This window comes from Alligator sinensis, unplaced genomic scaffold (assembly GCF_000455745.1).
Source record: "Alligator sinensis unplaced genomic scaffold, ASM45574v1 scaffold284_1, whole genome shotgun sequence".
In the NCBI taxonomy this organism is placed as follows: Eukaryota; Metazoa; Chordata; order Crocodylia; family Alligatoridae; genus Alligator; species Alligator sinensis.
In genome coordinates, this window is record NW_005842105.1 from 1,984,357 (window position 1) to 2,005,788 (window position 21,432).

Sequence of the window (21,432 nt, forward strand, 5' to 3'; positions counted from 1 at the left end):
ACCGTTCCGGCTGACCTGGGCCCTGTACTCCTGCCCTTCTGCACACTGCAAACCCCATGCTCTAGGCTCCTGTTGGCCCCAGCCTCACTTTCCACACTCCGCCCAACTACAGCTTCCCCCCTGGCCACCACTGTTTCCCTGCCTCCTGCTCAGAGTGCTGCAGCAGTGTCAGGAGGAGGAGCCACTGGAGCTGAGCAGTTCCCCAAGTGGCTGCAGCTGGGGAGCAGGTCCCCCAGTGGCTGTAGCTGCGGCAGCAGCAGCCCTGTCTAGAAGCTGTGTGCTGGAGCAGGCAGAGCTCAGCCTGATGCGGAGTGTAGCTATGGGCTGGGCTGGATACAATTAATTGTTGGGTGCCCACCTGTGGGCCAAATAAAATTGCCTAGCAGGCCAAATGTGGCCTGCAAGCCATATTTTGCCCACCCCTCTTTTAGGTTGGAAACTGCAGAGATTGTGGGAGAGGGAAATAAAACTGATTTGATAGCTAGAAAAAATATTTTTTTACAAAAAGATTGAAAGAACTCTATCTGTTAAGCTTATGAAAAGCATACTGAAAGGTTACTTCATTTCAGTGTATAAGTACCTCTGTAAAAATAAAATGCTGGGCATTTTAATTTTTTTAAAAAACCAGATGAGGGTGACCAAGCAAACTACCAAGGGACATGGGGTGGTTTCTTCTGATATTTTCAAATCAAAACTAAGTTACCTTATAAGAAACATGCTTTCACCAAACTCAAGCTATGGGAATAACTGGTTGAAATTTAAGCGCTTGTTAGGGCCTTGTTATATTGGGAGCTGCACAAATGTTGATCAGTGGTAGTGCTAGGTCAAGTTTGGAGTAGTCATACATTCAGGCCAGCAGGGGCCTGGAGGACTGAAAGGTAAGAATCCCTCCTTCCCAGTTCAGGCTTCTTCCCTGATCCCTGCCTCCTGGGACTCCCCCAGTTCCCCCCCTGGCCCACCCCACCCCTGCCCTTGGGGTTTTTCCTCCACTTCCCCTACCTTATAGCTACCCACTCTATCTGTCCCAAAGGAACAAGCAGGGAAGGGTTAACCTGGCAGCCTTACCACCACTGCCAGGCTGCTGCTGTTCTCTGGACTGAGCCTGCTCAGAGAGCAGGAGTGGTATCAGTGTTAACCCTTCCCTGCCTGTTTCCTGGGACAGACGGCCCGGGCAGCCACAAGGAAGTGGTGGGGGAGGGAGGCAGTGAGAGATGATCTGGGGTGTTGGAGAAGGTGGGGGAGGGCAGTGGGCCCGATTTGGGCCAGCAGGGGAAGTGGGGAGGGGAGGGTGTTTATGCTAAGGTGTAGCCTAGAGTGGCTATACTTTAGTATAACATGAGCTGGGTAACACAGCTCAGATATAGTCCTGCCCTAAAGTTGCATAACTTTGCATCACATAATGAGTGCTTAAATTTTAGTTTCAGATATTAGTGTGCAGACAATCCAGGTATTAAGACACCCAGAAGCCATCCAAAATTACTGTGTAACAAGGCCCATACATGCAAGAGGTTGGATTGGACGATATAATTGGTCCCTTCTGGCCTTCAGTGCTATGAAGTTTAGTATGTTATTGAAACAAAGTTAACTAACTCCCATTGCATTGGGTTGAATTGAGTTGTCTTGTGCAAATTCACTAGTGGTTTTCTTTAAATAGAATCTTAATTTCCTTCCCAGAAAAGTTTGTTGAATCATAGAAAAATAAGGCTAAAAAGGACCTCAGGGGGTCATCTATTACAATCCCTACTCAAAGCAAAATCATCCCGTACAAGTGCTTCTCCCATCCATCCCTAAAACTATACGGCAACCCTGTCACACACGTACAAGGCACCTTATCCCAAAGCACCATGAATGCCCTAACCTGTCACTGATAAAACAGGGGGATGAGGGCACTGTCAATGTCCTGCTGCTATAAGGGTTGTTAAAGAAGAGGACCAGGCTTCCTGCTATGGAAGAAGGCAAACCCCCCACAGTTCAGGATGATCTGACTGGGGTAAAACTTCTGAACCCAAATGTAGTGATTGGTCTGACCTTAAGTGGAGGGACAAAACCCTCTAACAAGGATCCTCTGGGTTTTAATTCCAACAGGAATACTGGCACACCCCAGTCAAGATCCAGTGTTGGCTAACACTAACACCTAATACTTATTAGGAGGCAAGTGAAAAAAACCCTGACCCCTGTGGCAATAGGATGGGGAAACATCTTTCTGGGCAATTAGCAAAGGCCAGAGGGGAAAAAATCCTTCCACTCCGCTCTGCAACTTGGGGACAGCAAAAAACTCCACCCTTCACAACCCATCACTGGAGAGCCAGAACATCGCTTTTTGCCATCCTATCCCCACTATACAGTTATTCATGAACAACTGATGCCTCCTGAGACTGGGAGGGGACACAATTTGTGGGCACCAGTGTCGGTGGCATTGGCAATGGGGTGGTGAGCAGCAACTGCCTGCAGAAGCCGGCAGCGGGGGGTGTTGTGAGTGGCAAGTGGTGATCAGCGACTGCCCGCAGAAGCCGGCAATGGTGAGGGGCGAGTGGCAACCACCCGCAGAAGCTGGTGGTGGGGAAGTGTGTGGGGGGGGGCAAGCAGCAACTGCCTGCAGAAGGCAGCAGTGGCGGCCAATCTCAGGGGGGGAAACCCCCCCAACACACACACACACACACACACACACACACACACACACACACACACACACACACACACACGAGACACCTATGCGGTTATTCCAGCCCCTTTAATCTTATTTTATAGCTAAACTGGTTGTGAAGCTCTGTTCCATTGTCCTGCAGCTGAGCCTTCTCCAGCATCCACCTGATGTGGGCTGCAGAGTTCTTCTCGTGGATCCTGGCTTCCAACTCCTGCTCTTTACAGCATACTTCAGGCATAGCCACTCCTGGATCATCCCTGGCCAATGCCTATCCAGCCTCTACTTAAAAGTCTCCAGTGATGGAGATGCCACAATTTCCTTAGCCTGTTCCACTGTCTCCCTTTTAACAGTGAAAAAGCTTTTCCCTTATATCCAGTTTAAACCTACTTTGCTGAAATTTCTAGCTGTTGCTAGACATCCTACTCTCTGCAGCAACAGAGAAAAGGTGTTCACTCTCCTCCGTATGATAGACCTTCAGATATTTGAAGATTTCTATCACGCCTCCTCTTAATTGTCTTTTCTACAAGCTGAACATGCTGTTTTCTTCAGTCTCTCTGCTTATGGCCCTTTATCATTTTTTCACCCACCTCTGGACTCTTTCTGACTTTTCTACACCCTTTGTCATCCAACCTGCAGGGATCCCCATGGTGCCAGAAATTTCTCAGCTGCTGCAGTCCCAGGAGCTGTGACACATAATGCCCCTGGCAAATTTCTGGCCCTGTGGGCAGCCCCACAAGCCAGAAAGCTCTGAACTCTGTAGCCGACCTGCAGACTGGATCTTTCATAACACCCCTATTCTGGATGAGGCCTAACCAGTACCAAGAGGCACTTTCACCTCCTGTGTCTTACACCTAGGGCACCTATACATGAGCGTGAAGGCTGCTCCGATGCACTGGAATTCCAGCCCATCAGAGCAGACTCAATTAGTCCACTACTCGAGTCTGCTGGAGCATGGCAGTTACCGTGCTCCAGCAGCCTCCTGTGTCTCATGTATCAGCATCCCCATGCTTAAAAATGGAGGTGGGAGCACTTGAAATAAAGCTTGTTGAATGAACTTTAGTTCAAGTGCCCCCTATTTCTAAGCGTGGGGACACGATATATGAGACGCAGCAGTGCTTTAATTAGAGCGGCTCTCAGAGGGGAAGAGGGCAAAAAAAGGATTTGCCTGGTGAACGGCAAACTTTGATTTCAGCCATTTTCATTTAAAAAGCATTGCCAGGGAGACAGCATTGCTGCTGTTGTTTTATATAAAAGCCTAGTGGGGAGAGCACTCAGGAAATGGGACCCCTGGGTTTTAGGCCCTCCTCAACATGAAGGGATTCAGACTCTATAGCCTACTGGTTACTAGGCTACAGCTGGGAGACAATAGTTCTGTGTTTTCATTTCTTGTCCTGGGATTATTCTTATTCCTGTTTTTGTCCAGTGACTGTTTAATGTAAAATACATAAACATTTCTGGAAACAGAGGCCAGGTGCCTGAAAGTTAGGCATTGCAGTGTCTAATTTGGAGGCCCCTAACTCTTTTGGATCTTGTATGATACAACTGTAGATATTTCAGTAAACCAAGCACCTTTTCTCTTGGCAAGTCCATGCCCATATGCACCTGCTTTCTTTGTTTTGATGAAGCTGTGAGTGCTTATCAATAGTACTCAGGACATGAATACAGTTTAGTGCTAGTCTAGCAACTTGTACTCTTTCTGCAGCAGCTCTTCCCCAATGTGCTTTAAGCAACACAATACAATATCTTATATTTCTCCATTTAATGTATTCCTCTTGCAGACAAATGCAGAGCAATGAACTGCTAATGACTTCATTGGGAACAATCTTTCAGTGGCCTCCAGGTCTGTTAAACCAGAAAATGGAATTATTTTATCCTTTCAAAGACCGAGATATCAGAGACCTGTTTGAAAACTGTGTCCTGCTCTCATTTAAATGGACCTCAGCTCCCCTGAGAACTTTTCAACTGAAATCCAAAATATGCTTTTTTGCTTTGGACACAGTGGAGTTCTCAGTTCTGAACACTTTGGGGAAAACCTTTGTTAAAGATGATCATGTATAGTTACCATTAAAATCAGGAGAAATTGAGCATGTTACAAAGTGATATTTGGCTGCTTTGTGTGTCTTCTTCAGATATCGGGGTATCCCTGACATTAAAGTATTAAAATGGAGTACTCTAGATAATTGTCCTTTAAAATTTTTTTTAAAGCTTTCGTGGAAAAGGTTTACAGGTTGGTATCTCATATACCTGTCATTCTGCGTTAATACATTTTATGTCCAGAAAGGATCATTTATGGTCATCTAATCTGACCTGCATAATACAGGCCAAAAAATTGTATCTAATATTTTCTGTATATTAAAATCCCTTATATCTCTTTGGGCTATAGCATTTAGGCTTATAACATTATAAAGAACCATTCACCAGCAGTTACTACACAGATATATTTCCTTTTGTACTGAGAATAGGAAATAATAGCTCAATTTGGGTTTTGATTCAGTTCCAAGTGGTATTGACCCAGCTTTTCCACACGTCTTGGAGAAGCCTCTTCCACAGTGCTGAGCATCATGCACATCTTGTACTACTTGTTGGCCTTCAGGAGCTGGGTATTTGCACAAGGGAGCAAGCTGTGTTGTAGGTAGAGGGGACAGAAGGTCCCATCCATCTAACTCTGTGATCTGGAAATGAGAGGAGTAGAAAAGAGGAGAAAATATCTCAGTGGCATCTTCCAGCTGTGAAAGAAGCACCTTAACTTACCCCTAGCCTTGGGGCAGGATTAAAAAGGAAGAGATAAAAGGATCATTTGTTGGACAGAGTCCTGCCCCGACGTCCCCTTTTTGTGTATGGACAGAAGGCAAACTCTTGGCAGCTCTCTTCAGGAAACAAACAGCAGGCCCTAGTTCCTTCCCTGATCTGGGGGAAGGGAATTAAAGAATGACTTTTTAATACCTATCAAGGGATAGAGAATTCTAGTCCCTATCCCAGCCCGTAGCCTGAATGTAGAAGGGGAGAATAAACCCTCGGTTAACACTTCCACGGGGAGAGATGACTGATGGAAGTAGAGTGGTGGTGAGAGACAGGGTATGCGTTTGCAAATGTGACCGGTGTGGCAGAATGGTGTTGACTAGCTGGTCTGCAAAGTTTGGTCAGGGAATAGGTAGATTGTGTTTCTCTTGTGAGGCTGAGCTATCTTTGTGGGTAAATTTTTAATATCTAGCCTTTTAAATATGGTTATAGCAGAAAATGGTAATTGCTGTAGTCAACAAAGTCTGTTACACATCCCATGATAATTCTGGGAGTGTGGGAGCAGGGAGCACTTTGATATGTAAAAAGGAGGATGTGAGTAGGGAAGGAGAGAGAAAAGGAGGAGATGGTGAGTGGGAGGAAAGGAAAAAATGAAGAGGGAGGCCCAAGCATGAGGAAACCACCCTCAGGAATTATTAAGGCATCAGGGAGTGGCAGAGATGGCATGAAAGGTGCAGAATCTGATGACCCAAGGAAAGAAATCAGAGCATGTTCCTTACTTGTAAGTGCTTTTTACTGTGGTGACTGATATCTGTAAATACCTGAGGCAGCTTTTTTGTTGTGTGTCCAAGTTGTGCCTCACACAGTGGTTCAGGAGTCTAAGCTTTACTACAGTACAGATTATTATCAGCATCATAATCAAATATCGCCCTACATTTTCCCATTTCCATCCCTTCTTTTTGGTTATCAGTGATATGTGACTAATGGACTCGAACTGTGGACGCTGTGTGATATCTTATGGCATGTGTTGACATTTAGTGGTGTCTTATATACAGTAGATTGTTTCCTAACCATTTTCCATACGTGGTGAACATAGCTGAGCATGCCTGCTTAGAAGTTCCTTAAATTTAAATTGATGATGAGTATCTGCAAACTTAAACCTCAAGACTCACAGTTGCTTTGGAAGATAACTGGATTTAAAAGCAGGATATTTTGAAGAAAAACAACAGGCAATATTCTGTTCTGACCTATGAACTGTAGATTTATAGGTACAGGCAAATGCATATGGGATTTTATTAGTTCTGCCTTTTTAAGGCTTTATAAAACCATATTACTGCTGCAGGGAAAGGAAAAAAAATGGAGCTTTGCCCAAAGAAAATTCTGCTGTATGATGCCATTACATCTTTTTTCCTTTTCCTGTACTTATTGTCATCAATGAACAGTCAAGTGGACTTTAAAGGTATTATCTGTAGTTAGAATTGCAAAACTCTAGAACTCTTGGTTCCAAGATGATACCTTTTATTAGACCAACTAAGAAATCGGAAAAAAAATATTTTTTCTTTGCAAGTTTTTGGGCGCACACACCCTTCTTCAGGCTGAGGGAAAATTAAAGATGATAAAAGTCCCCATAGGTAGAAAATAAACTTCATTTTGCAGAGAGGAAGCTGAAGGTGAAATCCTGTTCCTCTGGGTTATCTGTAGTTATGCACGATGCCTGTTCCTCTGGGTTATCTGTAGTTATGCACAGATCCGTAGTTATGTACATCTGGGTTACCTGTACTTATGCACAGGAACCTTTGAGTTTTACGTAACCAAAATGAGTTGGGAAGATATGAAGACCATGTAGAAAGAATTTATATCACATGTTGTTTTACTACAAAAGCTAACTCTGGCTTAAGAAAAAGCACTGATTAAATCAAAGAAATCAGAGAAAAGTAGGGCTGGAAGGGATGTCTGGATGTCATCTAGTCTAACCGCCTGCCTGAGGCAGGACCATCCGTATTTAAACCATCCTGTACAAATCCATTGTCCAAGCTATTGGCAAAATTATACTGTCAACCGTAGCAGAACCGTAAGACATAACACCTTAACTTGCCACAGGTAAAGCAGGGTTAAAATACACTCAAAAGGAGGGCCACATCTCTTGCTACAGAGGAAGGCAAAAATCTCACAGTCTGTACCAGTCTGGCCATGGGGTAAAAATGCTTCCTAATGCCAAATGTGGCAATTGTTCTGACCCTGAGTGGAGGAGCAAGACCCTCTAGTCGAGTTTTAGTCCCAGCAGGAGAACTGGCACACTGTAGTCAAAATTCCCAGCCTTGGCTGCAGCCAACGTCTGGTACTTCTGAGGAAGGCTTAAAAAGCCCCCTGGCATATGTAGCAACAAAAAGGGGGAAAATTCCCTCCCAGTCCCATTTGGCAACCAGCAAAGCCCAGAAGCATGGGAAATACTCATAGTAGAGCACAGGTGTAGCTACTCCTAGATCATCCCTGATCAATGTCTGTCCAACCTCTTCCTGGACATCAGTGATGGAGAGTTCACAACTTCCCTTGGCAGTCCATTCCACTGTCTCAATGTTCTAACAACAAAGGCGTTTTTCCTGATATTTAATCTAGATGGACCACTATAGTGAGTGGAGAGGTTAACAGCCATCTCTCATTAACTGATAGCCACTAGCTCACCCTTTATACCAGTGATTCACAACCTTTTTAGATTCAAGCACCTTCCATAACTTTTCAGATTATTGTGGCACCTGGTTGAGAATCACTAGTCTAGAGCCTCACTGATGAGCCCCCTTTCTTCCATCCTTTTCTGCTGCTTCACTTGTGTTCCATTGCTGCTTTGGTTTTTTTCATTTATTTCTACCCAGTTCTCTTCTTTAGTTAACATTAATGCTGATGTACCTGAGGGGGTGAGCACAGCCCCTGCCACCATGGCTTCTCCTCCAGGATCTCATGCCGCTTGCTTCTTCACTGTCCCTCACCTGCTTCCTCTGTTCTCTTCCTTGGTTTCACATATTTGCATCAAATAGCTACAGGTTGATGAAAGTGATATGCATTCAAAATGAATGTGCACATCATACTGCTTGGGATTCTAGCTATTATACAGGGTGTGTTTTTTTTTGCAGTAAGCTGTTCAGTTACGTATTGTGTGCTGCACTTTGATCTCCTAAACCTGCCTGGAGGCCTTAGGTATCAGCCAGAGCATTTTAGAAAGCGGCAAGTCAAGCAGCACAAAGCATTTGAATGATTAGGCCTTTCTCTTCCCTTTATAGGCTCATTAGAAGTAGTTGGCCCGTTAAGCAGGGACTCATTTGGCCATTACTGCTAGTTTAGATATTGATTTGCATCTGCCTCTCTGCACAGGAGCCTGTTCTGAGACACAAGTAGGTACACTTGTGAATGGTGAGACCCAGGGCCTGGAACTGCTCCGAAAAAAAGACTTCTTTCAAAGAAACACTTCTGTGCCTCCAGCGGGGGATGCTTGCCTTCTTGATTGACTAGTCAAGGTTTGCTCTTTGCTGCCCACCAGCTAACAGCTCGGCATAAATATCTGGTTGACCATCTGCCCTCTCAGCCCTTCCTACTAGCCCTGGGCAAGAGCAGGGGACAAGTTAGCTTGTGGGAAAGCAGGGGACAAGCCAGCTTTGCAGCTACCAGCCTACAGCAAAGCAGAAGGGTGGCAAGTGGCAGGTGCAGGTGGTGCCAGGGGTGGGGCACAGGCAGCACGAGTCCCCAGGGGAGCAGCCACCCAGCTGCTTCTCCACAGGATGCAGGGGATGAAGCAGGTGCCGGGCTGGGGCAGGGATGTGGGGAGGAGAGCACTTACCTCATCACATGGGTGCCAGGCTCTGTAACACCTGTGAGAGGATTGTGCGACTCCCCAGGGTAGAATCACTGCTCTACTCCAGTAACACAGCCTGTGCCAAGTAAGCAGCCACTCCAGATGTCAGGTTTCCAAAATATATAGGTCTGTGTAATGTAGCAAATCTGGCCATGCTTATTACATCATTAGCTCTCTTATTGAAACTTAAATACCATCTTGCAGGAAGATCACTGAGTTTGTACTGCTTAGTAGCAGTGTGGTGTCTCAGACAGCTGTGTGGGCAGTCCAGGGGACAGAGGCAGTCCTTGTGTATTTCCCAACTCCGAGCTTAAAAGAGATGAGTTGGTCTCTAGAATGCCAACTTGAGACCATGAACATCAGGTAATCTGCAGTTGGAAAGCCACAACTCTGCTAGTTTGTCCACAAGGAAGGTGGGGAGGGAAGAATGCAGGGTAGAATTTTTATTCTAACATCGTTTCTTACCCTATCAGTAGACAGGCTTAGCACTAAATGTGAGTATTTCATATATGAGCATGCATGAGGGAGCAGGGAAGAAGGTGCCTGGATTATCGTTCCCCAGGCATAAACCAACACAAAGACCGTGCATCTCTTTTAAGCTCGGAGTTGGGAACTCAATTAGCGTGTCCAGTGGCAGTCTCTGACTCCAGAGAGTTGTTGCCAGTCATTTACAGGCTTTTGTTAGGTCTGTGTTCGCTCATACTTTAGTATAGAGCCTGCTGGGGAAAGTACATGTAGTGAAACTGAGTGCGTTTTCCTTCCAGTTTTACCCTCCTCCCCACATATACACACGTATACATATATCAATTCACACTTCCCCACCATGCCTCTCAGCATGCAAAGCCTGAGTCTGTGAACTTTTCTGCCTTGCCTGTCGGAAGATTGTTGTGTATCTCTGTGATGCAGTAAATTATTTTTTTTTCCAGAGCAAAGCACAAATCAGTTTATTCTTTTGAAGAATAAGATCTTGTGTTGAACACCATTGTTGACAGTGGGAGAAGTAATTAGGTGCATGTCACTAAATCTGCATCACTGTTCAAAAGCCTTTTCTTTACTATAGGAGGGCTCTCTTTTTCAGCAGATGAAATAACACATTCCTTTGTACTGCTGGCAACTCTGCACACCTGAAAGTTTGACTGGGAACATGCTCCAAAAGAAAAAGTCATGTTGAATGGGTTACTTCATGGAAAGCTAAATACTGTTACTGCCATGCTCTTTGATTAAATTAAAGTTTGGCATAACTATTAATCACTTCAATTATTTTCGTAATTCCTGTTCCAAGGCAGCTTTGTATTTTTAGCTGGCTTAGTCATATCACATGGCCATGACTTTCAAAGCATTGTCCAAGTCAGTGAGAGAAACAGCTTATTTGGAAAAGCTTATTAAGCTGCAGCCTGAAGTTTTTCTTAGTGACATCTCCCTTCTAGTTTTTCTTCAGCCTCCACTTGACTTATTCTACTGAAGGGGCAGCCAGCATCCACAGACACAGTTGTCTGGAAAGGGATGGGACTTCTCCATCCTGTCTGATGCTTGGCACTACAGCAGTGCCACCAACAAAAGACTCACTTTCCAGAAAGAAGAGATGCTTAAAGGACACATCATCAGGTCTTTACTCAGCTTTCACTCAAGAAAACCTCTCAAGAGCCTAGTCCTGAAAAATAAAAGCAAATATTCCAACAAAACCAGTGACTTAATCCTCAAGTCCATGCTCAGAGCTCCATCCATGCCAGTGAATCCACATTGGAGTGGGACATGGCCATATACCCACCCCCTCTAGGCTCTGATGGGGCAAAGGGCAGACAGGATGCAGTGCCTCTCCTCCATCAAAATGCAATTGTGTCACTATCCTGGGCCCTTTCATGGAACACTTCAATTGAAGGAACCTCTTTGCATTATTTCAGTTAGTGCACCAATGTAAGGGCTAAGAACCCAACCCAGTGTTCCTACAACTCATGCTGAGATACAGATAGAGAGGGGTGCACTAGGAAAAGCAGCTCACAGGAGGGTCCAAGTTAAAATCCTACCTTGCTGCATGATTTGGACCATCTTCATCCTGCAATTTGTAAGCTAAACCTCCTAAGGATGCTTCACATCCATTGACTGGTGTGGTAATTTGTACACCATTCTTACTCTCACTTCTAAATCCAGCTCTGTGCTTGTTGGACCTGGTCAGGTCCATGTACAACAATACCAAATGTTGTATTGTGTTAAGGACCTGCGCTGTGGTGGCTGTGGAGATCTTAACTGAATCCACTTTCATCTAATCATTTGTGTGTTGTGGGCTAGAGTTGTCTTTCATTTACAGCAGTGTAAATTGCTGCAGCACCTCCAGTTTTACTGTGTTGTGTGAATAGAATCAGACCCAATATTCAGAATAGTTTTGTCAAACACCAAACAGACTCAATTCAGCATATTTGTTGAAATGATGCAATACCATTAAGTCAGTAGGGCTATATCAATGCTTTTGGTGTAAATCTGGTGCAAAGTGTAATGAGTTTAGGTGTCTGCTGTTAATTACTAAAAATAACTCCTGTAATATGAGCTGTTTTGTTCCAAAATTGACCTTCTTTCTTTCTGGTGGCAGATTTAGCTATGAACAAAATTATTTCCAGGTGAGCCTTTTGGTCATACAACTGATTTTATGGTAAGCACATTTGCAAATTGCTGTAAGGTAACATTGCCCTCTTTGTAAGTTTCTAATGCAGGATGTTACAGAATTATGAGGCAGCTGAGACCAATTTAGGTTAAATCATCTCTTGGGCAATACAGGAGCCCAACTATCTTGCGGGATAGATGGAAAGACAGAGCTATAACGTCAAACATAAAAGTGAGCACAGGCTGGCTGTAAATATTTTCAGTTATTTTGAATCCACAATAATTACTTTTCTTCCCTTATTGATCCCTATTTATGTAGCACAAGAGAGAGACAGATTAAAGTCTTCTTAACAGCAGTAGTCTTGTGGTCCCCATTGAGTGTATATTCGCTCAAAAGTATTTGGTTAGTTCTTCATACCCCATCTTCTTTATGTAATCCTCCTCCGCCACCCCTCCCCCCCTTGGAGGGCTGCTTTTGAGATCTTATTTGAAGATTTGTCCTGAAACATTTTACAACTCTATAACACTTTCATCTGAGAGTATCAAAGTGTTTTACAAAGGTGGATATTGCTCTTTCCGTTGTACAGATGTGGAGATTGAAACTTCAGGCATAGCCATAGGTAGGTTAAGGGCCAGATTTTTAAAGATATTTGGTATTTTGCCTCCATATCCTATGTTATAAATGAACAAGGTGAAAATGTCTACTGCTGTTGGTCTACTGGCAGGGCAGGGATTATGAGCTGTGATTAGAGAAAATTTGTGTTAATACTTTCTTAGCAGTAGACTAGTTCACTACGTCCTTCCTTCTAAATTTCATACTGAATGAAGTTAGCCTCTTCCTGCTTATAGATTGTCTGTGCTCAGCTTAGCATTATTGAAGTTAGTTGAAAATGATTGGTCAAGTAATTTTTGCTCATATTTCTGGATCTATAGATTGCTGGTAAACAGTTCTTTCTAAGTATTTGGAATCTGAGCTGTTTTGATATGCAACCTAAAGCATGTTATTGGTTTTGTTCCTTAATCAGTTGACTGTAATTCTTATACAGGTTTCTTGTGTGAATATGCAATCATTATGAATTCAGACCCTCGATCACTGCACAGTTTAAAGAATTTTAGCCGATTTCTTGAATGTTCTGTTAGTGTATTCAGTCACTAGTAAATTCCAGGCATTTAAGCACAGAGAAAGCATGATCACAATGTGAATTGAGCTTTCCATCTAGAATTTTATTTCTGTGGAAAGGTTTTGATAGACTTACTCAATTCTCTATGTCCTGAAAGTCTCTTTTATACCCTTTCTCATCCCTCTTGTGCATCCTTACATATTCAGAATCAGCTCTCTTTATCAAACACTTTTGTCTGTTGCTTTTGTTTCTATTGAACCAGGATGCTGACATGTTGGCAGGTGAGGAGCAAGCGTGGAAAGAATCCAGAGATGCTGTAACTAAAGTAAAAAACCTCAAATCACCAGAAGGTATCCTTTCAATTACAGGTCACAGGTCTTCCTTAGCATTGCTAATAATCCTAAGTGCTTACCTCGTAAGTTTTACATCTTTTAAAGGTAGAAATGGCTTGTTTTATTAACCTTTTCCTTTTCACATTTTTTAAATGTTCAGGTACGATGTAAGTAAACCAAATCATAATTTTAATTGTACTATTGATCATGTTGTCTTAAATTTCATTCTTTTCAAAGCATGGATAACACCTGCTTCTTAGGAACATAGGACGCAGAAGTACAGGAGACTTTTGGTTCACTGAATTGAGTTCCCTGCCATCACAGGCCAGCACAACATTCCCATTCATAAAACCACTTAGGCTGTTTGTCCTCAGTGCTCTAAACAGCTGGTAACCTCACTCTTTTTACAGTACTTATTTTAACAGAGTTTTTAGCCCAATAGGATCTTCAGACAGATTATTGAGTAATTATAATGCTCAGAACAATGGATAGGCCAAACTTAATGAGATTGTGTTCGCTGATAAACTGTGTTAAGGCATAATGGCCTCCTTGTACCTATATAAAGAACATAAAACTGACCAAGCAAAGCTAAACAACACAAAACTCAAGATTTTGGTAGCCAAATCTTTGGTACGGTATATTAACCCATGCTCATCCTTGGTTTTACTCCATTATTTTAGTGAAGTTACAACAGGTCTGAATTTAATTCATGGATAATACCAAGATATCTTACTGTTTTCTGGCACTGTGGCCAGCTAGGGAACTATAAAAGCAAAAGTCTTTGAGATCTCCTTTTCAGCTCTGAAAAAAACAGGTTTCTTTTGAAATGCCCTGACTTGGAAACCAACAGATCAACATGTCTCAATAATATTTGCCAAATGACCCAACTTCCCTTTGACAAACACAATTTTTCCTCCTAATCAGAGAGAGTCGGTTTATTAGCACAAAGCCTGTCATTATGTTTTTTGCCTAATATTAGGCACAGTTGTGGCATAGTACTTGCATAGTAGCTTGATTTCAGAAGGACCATTCACCGAGCTAATTTGTATCGCTACAGGATCCTGCAGACTAACAGTTAGATAGTGACAGCTGATATCCATTCCCAAGTGTCGTCATCACTCATCACCCCATTCTCTCCCTTTTGAAGTGGTTAAAAGGTATACCCTGTATACCTTTGCTTATACCCTGTACTCCATTACTCAGGTGTTGCAAGAGAAGTTCAAGCATAGGACAGTCAGTAAGTCCTTGGCCATACCATTTTAGTCAGAATTGAAGCAGACCTTCAATAATTCAGGAACAATTTTGAGCCCACAATTTCATGTGGTTGCTAAATTGTGGGTATGTTTATTTGCATGTGCAGTTATAGCCATTTTGATGCCTAACACATGCAGCTAGTTTTCCAAAGTAACACAAATGCAAGCACAATGCATTGTAATAAGTCTGTATTTAAATGTGGGAACAATATTGCACCTGCAGAAATGTAGGTCATTTTGAAAATTTAGGCCTTAAATTCTGACTGTATTGATAAGATCTTAAACCAAAAATTATTTGTTTGTTTGAAAATGCTCTAGCCAATGGTATCAGAACTAGCTTAGAAATGCAGTCTTAGTTGTTTGTTTGCTCAGTTTTTTGCTGTCAGGGATTTGCCACTCGAAATGTTTCGCTCTCCTTCTGCTGAGTCCCACTGTTGCAGTACTGTAAATTGGCTTGCGTTGTCTTCTGCGGTATCTGAGAGGCAGCCTTGACAGCTACACTTGTCCACTCAGTTGTATAATGAGTTGGAGACTTTCCCTGCTGAGTGAGGCATTTGCCCATCAGTTTTCTGCAGATGTTATACTTTCTTTAAAACAGCCAGCCAGCCAGCCAGCCAGCCAAAACTAAAAACAACAAAAAGAAGTTTCTAAAATTGAGTGTTATGAAGATGACCAGTTTCCAAATGTGAGCTATGGAAGTAATTGATGCAGTACTCTGTGTTTGTGCATAAGCACCCTGAAAGAGTGCATGAAGGTGTATAACCTAAACCCCAAATCTGGGGTTGTACACACAAATTGGGCAGATAAAACTGGGTGCAGAGGAAATAAGGGAGAAGAAGAAGCCTTACCTCTCTCAGATCATTTCACAGTTGCAGAGCCAGTTGATGGCCACTTTTCTAGCCTGGGGCAGAATTTGGACAGGTTTCTTCTTTGTGCTCTTACTGCTGACTACTGGTGTTCTGGCTTGCAAATATGTACCTCACCAGCCAGAATTAGGCCCCAAGAGGATTTAGGATGTTACACTTTTCATATCAGATGCTACAAAACATATGAAACAATATCTTGATTTAGGAAGGCATCTCAAGTGATACTGAGCATCAGCTAGAATGTTAATCTCTTTAGCATGTCATTGCTTTCTGCTTACTACAAAAACTATGTCAAGTGAAAATAATCTTGCATTCTCCTGTTCATCTTAATCAACCATAAAGGATACAGTGACATGTGTCCAAGAGATAAAAGCTGAGGTACAATTCTGAAATGACTGTCTGTAACCTTTGAAGAGTTTTCATAAAGGTTTCTGTAATCCTACATTAAATTAACATCAACATTATTATTATTCTAATCTTTTTCTCAGAAGACATAGTATAAGAAGTCATGTCAAAATGCTGTTAGATTTAACCATTTTGTATTTATCCTTTTATCTAAACTTTCAGTGTAGTACAATCTTATATAGGTAATCTGTATTCACATACCCCCTCATTGTTGTCATTAATAATAAAAACAAGTTTTTTCCTTTGTAAAATGCTTTCCATCTAAGGCAGTGGTACTCGACCTTATGGCCCTGTGGGACAGATGAGAGGTATAAGACCAGTCCACAGGCCAGATCCTTTGTTGGATTGGTGCATGGGATTGAGCACTATCCCAGCCCAGCCCTGCCCCATGTACCATGTCTTGATCCACAGTACTCCAGCCTGGCTCTGTCCAACCCCAGTCCTATGTACCCAAACTAGCATGCAGGGCCATGCTATCCAACCTGCCAGATTCCTAACCAGTCTGAAAATTTGACAGCAAGGGAGCAGCAATTAACTCTGCCACCATTCCCAATGGGCTGGATGGCATGGCTCCATGGGCTGGATCTGGACCCTGGGCTGGAGAATGAGCATCTCTGATCTAAGGGTTTGAAAGCAAGTTTTGCAAACTGTTAATTTAACCTAGTAATAACTATGCTATAAGGGCAAGTATCAGTAGCATAACTGTGGAGCAGGGAGGGAGAGGACCAGGGCACGAGCCCTGAACACCAACTTGGGCGGTGTTCAAAAAGAGCAGCTGGCATTGCTGCTGGCATGGTTGCTGTTGTTAGGTACACCTACTTATTCCACCATGGAATTATGATGCGTTTAAATTGTTTGCTGGATTGGACCCTAAAATATTTTCCAGTGGTATTGAGTGAATTGCTCTAAAACTTTGGAAATTCTTCGATACAAAATGCCATTTAAATGCAAAAAAGGTTGTGCTGTGATGTGACACGATGCTACGTCATGCCACATCATGGTGTCTGCTAGTGCAGGTTTTGGTACATGAGACATCAGTTGGCTGCTCATGTGCTAGTTAAGGCTGTACCTAAAGACTTTTGCCAGATCAAGTTCATAATAACCAATTTACAGATGAAGAATATGAAAACCAGGCCTGTTTCTTTGCATGTTTGCTTTTAGATTTGGTTTACGTTAATGCATGTCCATTAATGATCGTGTCACTCATGATTTACACCAGTGAAAAGAAAAATGGGCATACAGTGAGATCAAGTAACTTTGAGCACCCATACATGTGCCCAATGCCTGCTCCAACACGTTCTCATTAGAATACGTTGGAACGGACTCAATCAAGTCTGCTGGAGTGTTCTAATTAGCACGCTTCAGCATCCTCAGTGTCACATGTATTCAGTGTCTCCATGTTTCAAAATGGTGACGAGAGCACTTTAACTAAAGCTTGTTGAATAAGCTTTAGTTAAAGCGCCTTTGCTGCCCATATGAAGTGTGAGACGCCAAATACAAGATGATGTGGGCATTTTAATTAGAGTGGCTTCCAATAACTGCTCTAATTAAAGTGCCTCCCCCCATCCCAGAGCATGTGTAAAGACATCCTTTAAGACCTGATGAAGATTGGTGCTTTGCATTAATGAGCATTTGATTCATTTGAAAGAAAACCCCATTTCATTTTTCCTCCCTTTCAAATGCACAAAAGAAGCTTCTTATCATGTTGGAGATTAAAATATTCTTTATTGTTAAGGTCCTTAAACTTAAATTACAATCACACAGTGGAATTGCAATGCTTCCTCTGTTTCCCAAGAAACATGGAGTGCTACTTTTCTCTTGCAACCAATTATATCATAGAAAAAAACCTTTGCTTTTCGGAACTGTTTCAAATAAAAAGAAAATTAGGTATCCGCAGACTAGGTCTTAATTTCATGAGAACACTAAAGAAATCTCTGCAACTAGGAAGGGTGTTTTAAGAAAATAGTAATGTTTCAAATAGCTGAAGAATAATTGTACCTAAGTTTTTCTTCAGCTATATATTAAAAATAATAATATATCTCATCTTCTCACCTTTCTTTTACCCCTTACTGCTGAAAATATAACCTGCTTTAGCAGTTGGTTTGTTAACTGTAAACATAATGTATTTACCTAACGTACCACTTATATTTTGAAGAAGAACTTCAAGAGTTGAAGCAGAGCCTGGAATAATGGAAGCTTTTTTATCTTAATGGCCTGCAGCTCCTGTTCCCTGCTAATAGCTTGTACTTTTGTTTGATGAAGAAGATTCCTTAACTCAGGTTAATAACAGAGTGGGAGCAAGTTCTGGTGACATGCCAGACTCTTCTAAATAACAATGCTGATCGTCTCCCAGACACAAACATCTATCAGCTAAAACTGCTCGACTGTGCCATGGATGCCTGTATTAATCTTGGACTTTGGGAGCAAGCTTTGCATTATGGCAACAGGACACTGGAACCATACAGGTAAGATCTGCGGTGAGACTATTGTATTCAACTGGTCCATGGTGATTGTCCCCTCATTAAAGGCTAGATTGTTGTTTGCTTTGCAACGTGCCTAATGAATGCTTATCGTTGTTATTCCTAAAAGTATTTGGTGCAAACCTTCAACCTCAGTTTCCCAGTATCCTGTGTGGATATATGGAATAAAAATCCCTCTTTGCTTAGTCAGAAGAAGAGCAAGAGAAATTTTAATGGAAACCATAATGACAGCTCCATTTACACACAGTAGCCCCTGCCAGTTCTTCATTCCCATCCTTTGGTCACAAAAGTTTGCTTGTTTGTAGAGTCTCTCTCTCATCATCAGCTCACCAGTATCTTACCCAGAACCAACTTGAAGTTGATGGTGGGAAGGTGTACACACGTAGGAGGCTGAGTCAAACTGTGTAGAGTTCACTGAATGAATGCAATTAATTGTGTGTGAGGTGTGAATGAATGGAGAGTGAACAGCCTAATGTTTATTCTGTTGACATGAGGAGGCTGAAAAGGTAAAGATATTTGACATTGTCTCCCTCATGATGCTTGCTGCTGAGCTTGATTCTGGAGGAGTTTCTGACATCAGCAACCTTTTGTGTATCAGCAAAGGTCCTGAAGCAGACTGATCTTGCTTGTTGTTCCCCTGCTGAATTGAGGTCTTTTGGCTCTGGGCGTGTTAACCTTTCCAGGAGTCACTGAAAGGCAGAATTTCTCTTTATTGGCACAGGTCCTGTTCACCATATCATTCATTATATTAGCGTAAGCTGCAAATAAGCTTCTCAGTGCAGCCTCTGTTTTCTGTGTTATCTGTATCTTGTGAGCATACAGTAGCACTTGACAAAAGGCAAAACAGTGCAGGTTGCTGCAAATGTGAACATCCTGTGCCTAATGCATTCTTCTTCTTCTAGTGAGTAGTGTTCCCTTACCATGCTATCTATGAATGAAGCTCAAACCATGAATTTAGATAGAACCCATCAGTGAGGTCTTCAGTTGGAAGCAAAAGATTTCACATACATTGTGGATGATCAGAATAGCAGAGAAGTCAAGCACGTGTTACAAATATGACTTGTTACAGCAATAGAGCATGAGTGCTTTGAAATAGTCCCATTCCTTAAGGGCAGCATTCATGCCATGTGCATCTCACAGATCCCACTGAACCTTTCAAAATAGGACTTAAGTGGAAATTTGGTAATATATAGGGCTTGTGCCAGCCCTCTGCAGAGGGGTGAATTTCACCCCAACTCAATATTGTACCCATTTGAATGTCCTTTTAAAATCCTCCCTAATGTTTTATCTCACAATTTGCTAATACTTACCTTCAGGCCATCAACATGGAGTGGGTTTCTGCATGCGTTTTACAAAATAACGATTACAGTGAGAGAGTGTAACTTTATCAGTTCATTTAATAAAATTTCCCCTTTTGTTCAGTGATGTGTACTGTAGTTTTCAAACCATTTAATACAGTAGGATTGGGGTTTTCACCCCACCCTTTACATTAGCTTGCCATTTTTACTGAGATGTTACTTGCATGAGAAATTTGACTTCTTTTGCACCTTGAGGAAGTTGTCCTTAGTCTCTGTAGGTCCAAAAAGCATTCCCTGAAGAAGGAGATTTTCAGTTGTAGTTCTCCTCGTTTTACCTTCAAGCCGTGACTACAAGCTTTGACGCACCTGAAAGAAAATCCTCAGTTTCTCATTACAACAAATTGCGCCTTAAGCAGCAGGATTGCAAATCCTAGGAAAGCTTTTGGGATGCATTGAATTTCTCCTGTTGAATCAATCTACTGCTTGGCTGCTCCTGCAGTTCCATTACAGCTATCTATTTTCCTTTTCTCAGCTATGGAAAAAATATTCATACTGTTCTCCATAGGGAATCACCTGAAAATTCAACCAGTCCATATAAATGGGAAATGATTTTCACAACTTTAAAAGGCTCCAAAGAACTGGTCAAAAAGTTTTTAATTTCAGATAATGTTTTTATTGTAGGTTTCCCATCATTTAACCAGCAGGATTAATATTCACTGCTGTGTGCAATACACTATATTATAATGTATATGTTTTTTGCAGTAGTTATGGATTCTTCAGACTTGCCCATTTCATGCAACTATCTGATAAGAGACAGCTGGTTAAACTTCATACAACTGATTTTATCAAACCTATATATTCAAAACCTACCTTAAGGTTACAGATAATTATAATAATATTCTGTAGAGAACGTTGTTTACGTGTTGCTGAGTATTTTTAGATCTTTCAGTAGGTAGGGGAGAATTGACAGCTGCCACAATGGAAAGCTACTGACTATTTTGCCCTAAACCATAATTGTCTATAATTTGTTGAAATCTACAACATATACTTTCACTGAATCCTCTAATGCCAACAATTGTACAGATGTTTTCTGGAAATTCTCATCATAACAAATTTCTGTCCAAGAGCTCTAACAAAAGTTAGCAGGCATTTAAGGGAAAACCACTTTACATCATGGTCAGTACTCAGCAGCTTACAAAAATAAACTTCCTTACAAAATTTCTCATGAGCCCTAACCACAAAAATAACAGAATATCAACAAGGGGGTTTAATCAGATTTGTCATGTCTCAGTTAACACCTGGACACTTAGTTTTCATGCCTGCTCACAAATGGACTGATTCTCATGCATTTACTCAGGCACACACTCACTTAATTTGGCCCCCAAACCTTGGCCATATCACACGTGTTCCAGGTTTTTTTCTGCCTCAAGCCTATAGACAAATGTAGGAAGTATGCCTCTAATATGGGTATTTCCAGAAGTGCCTGGTATAAAAATCTGCTATCTGCTGTAACTAAAGGGAGGGAAAATTTGGTCACAAAATTCGTGTGTTGGATTTCAGAGGAAAGGTGACTGAGAAAAATTCTGCTTTTTCCTTTCTGGGTTTAAGCTGCAATGCAACAAGTGAGATTCAGTTGCAGAAAGAACATGTTTGAAGTTAGCTGAGTTCTTTCTTCTTCTGTGTAGCCATTATTCAAGTGCTTAGCTTTAAGTTCACTGTAAGTCCCACGGACTTCAGATGGACATTGCTTCTATTTATATCAACAGTCCCTTGTCTTCAGTGCAACAGCACTGTGAATTATTGCAGACTTAGGACTCCACAGTTCCACAGTTGAAGAAAAAAGATTATTTCCCTA

At 42.0% G+C, this 21,432-nt stretch overlaps 1 protein-coding gene across 1 annotated transcript in view; it reads left to right on the plus strand.

The window, feature by feature from the left end:
• SMYD3 (SET and MYND domain containing 3) overlaps positions 1–21,432 on the plus strand; it is a 705,011-nt gene that overhangs the window by 622,318 nt on the left and 61,261 nt on the right. The window contains exons 13-14 of the mRNA XM_025205137.1: positions 13,206–13,293; positions 18,090–18,264. Coding sequence (XP_025060922.1) covers positions 13,206–13,293; positions 18,090–18,264 — 263 coding nt within the window. The remainder of the gene's footprint in view (positions 1–13,205; positions 13,294–18,089; positions 18,265–21,432) is intronic.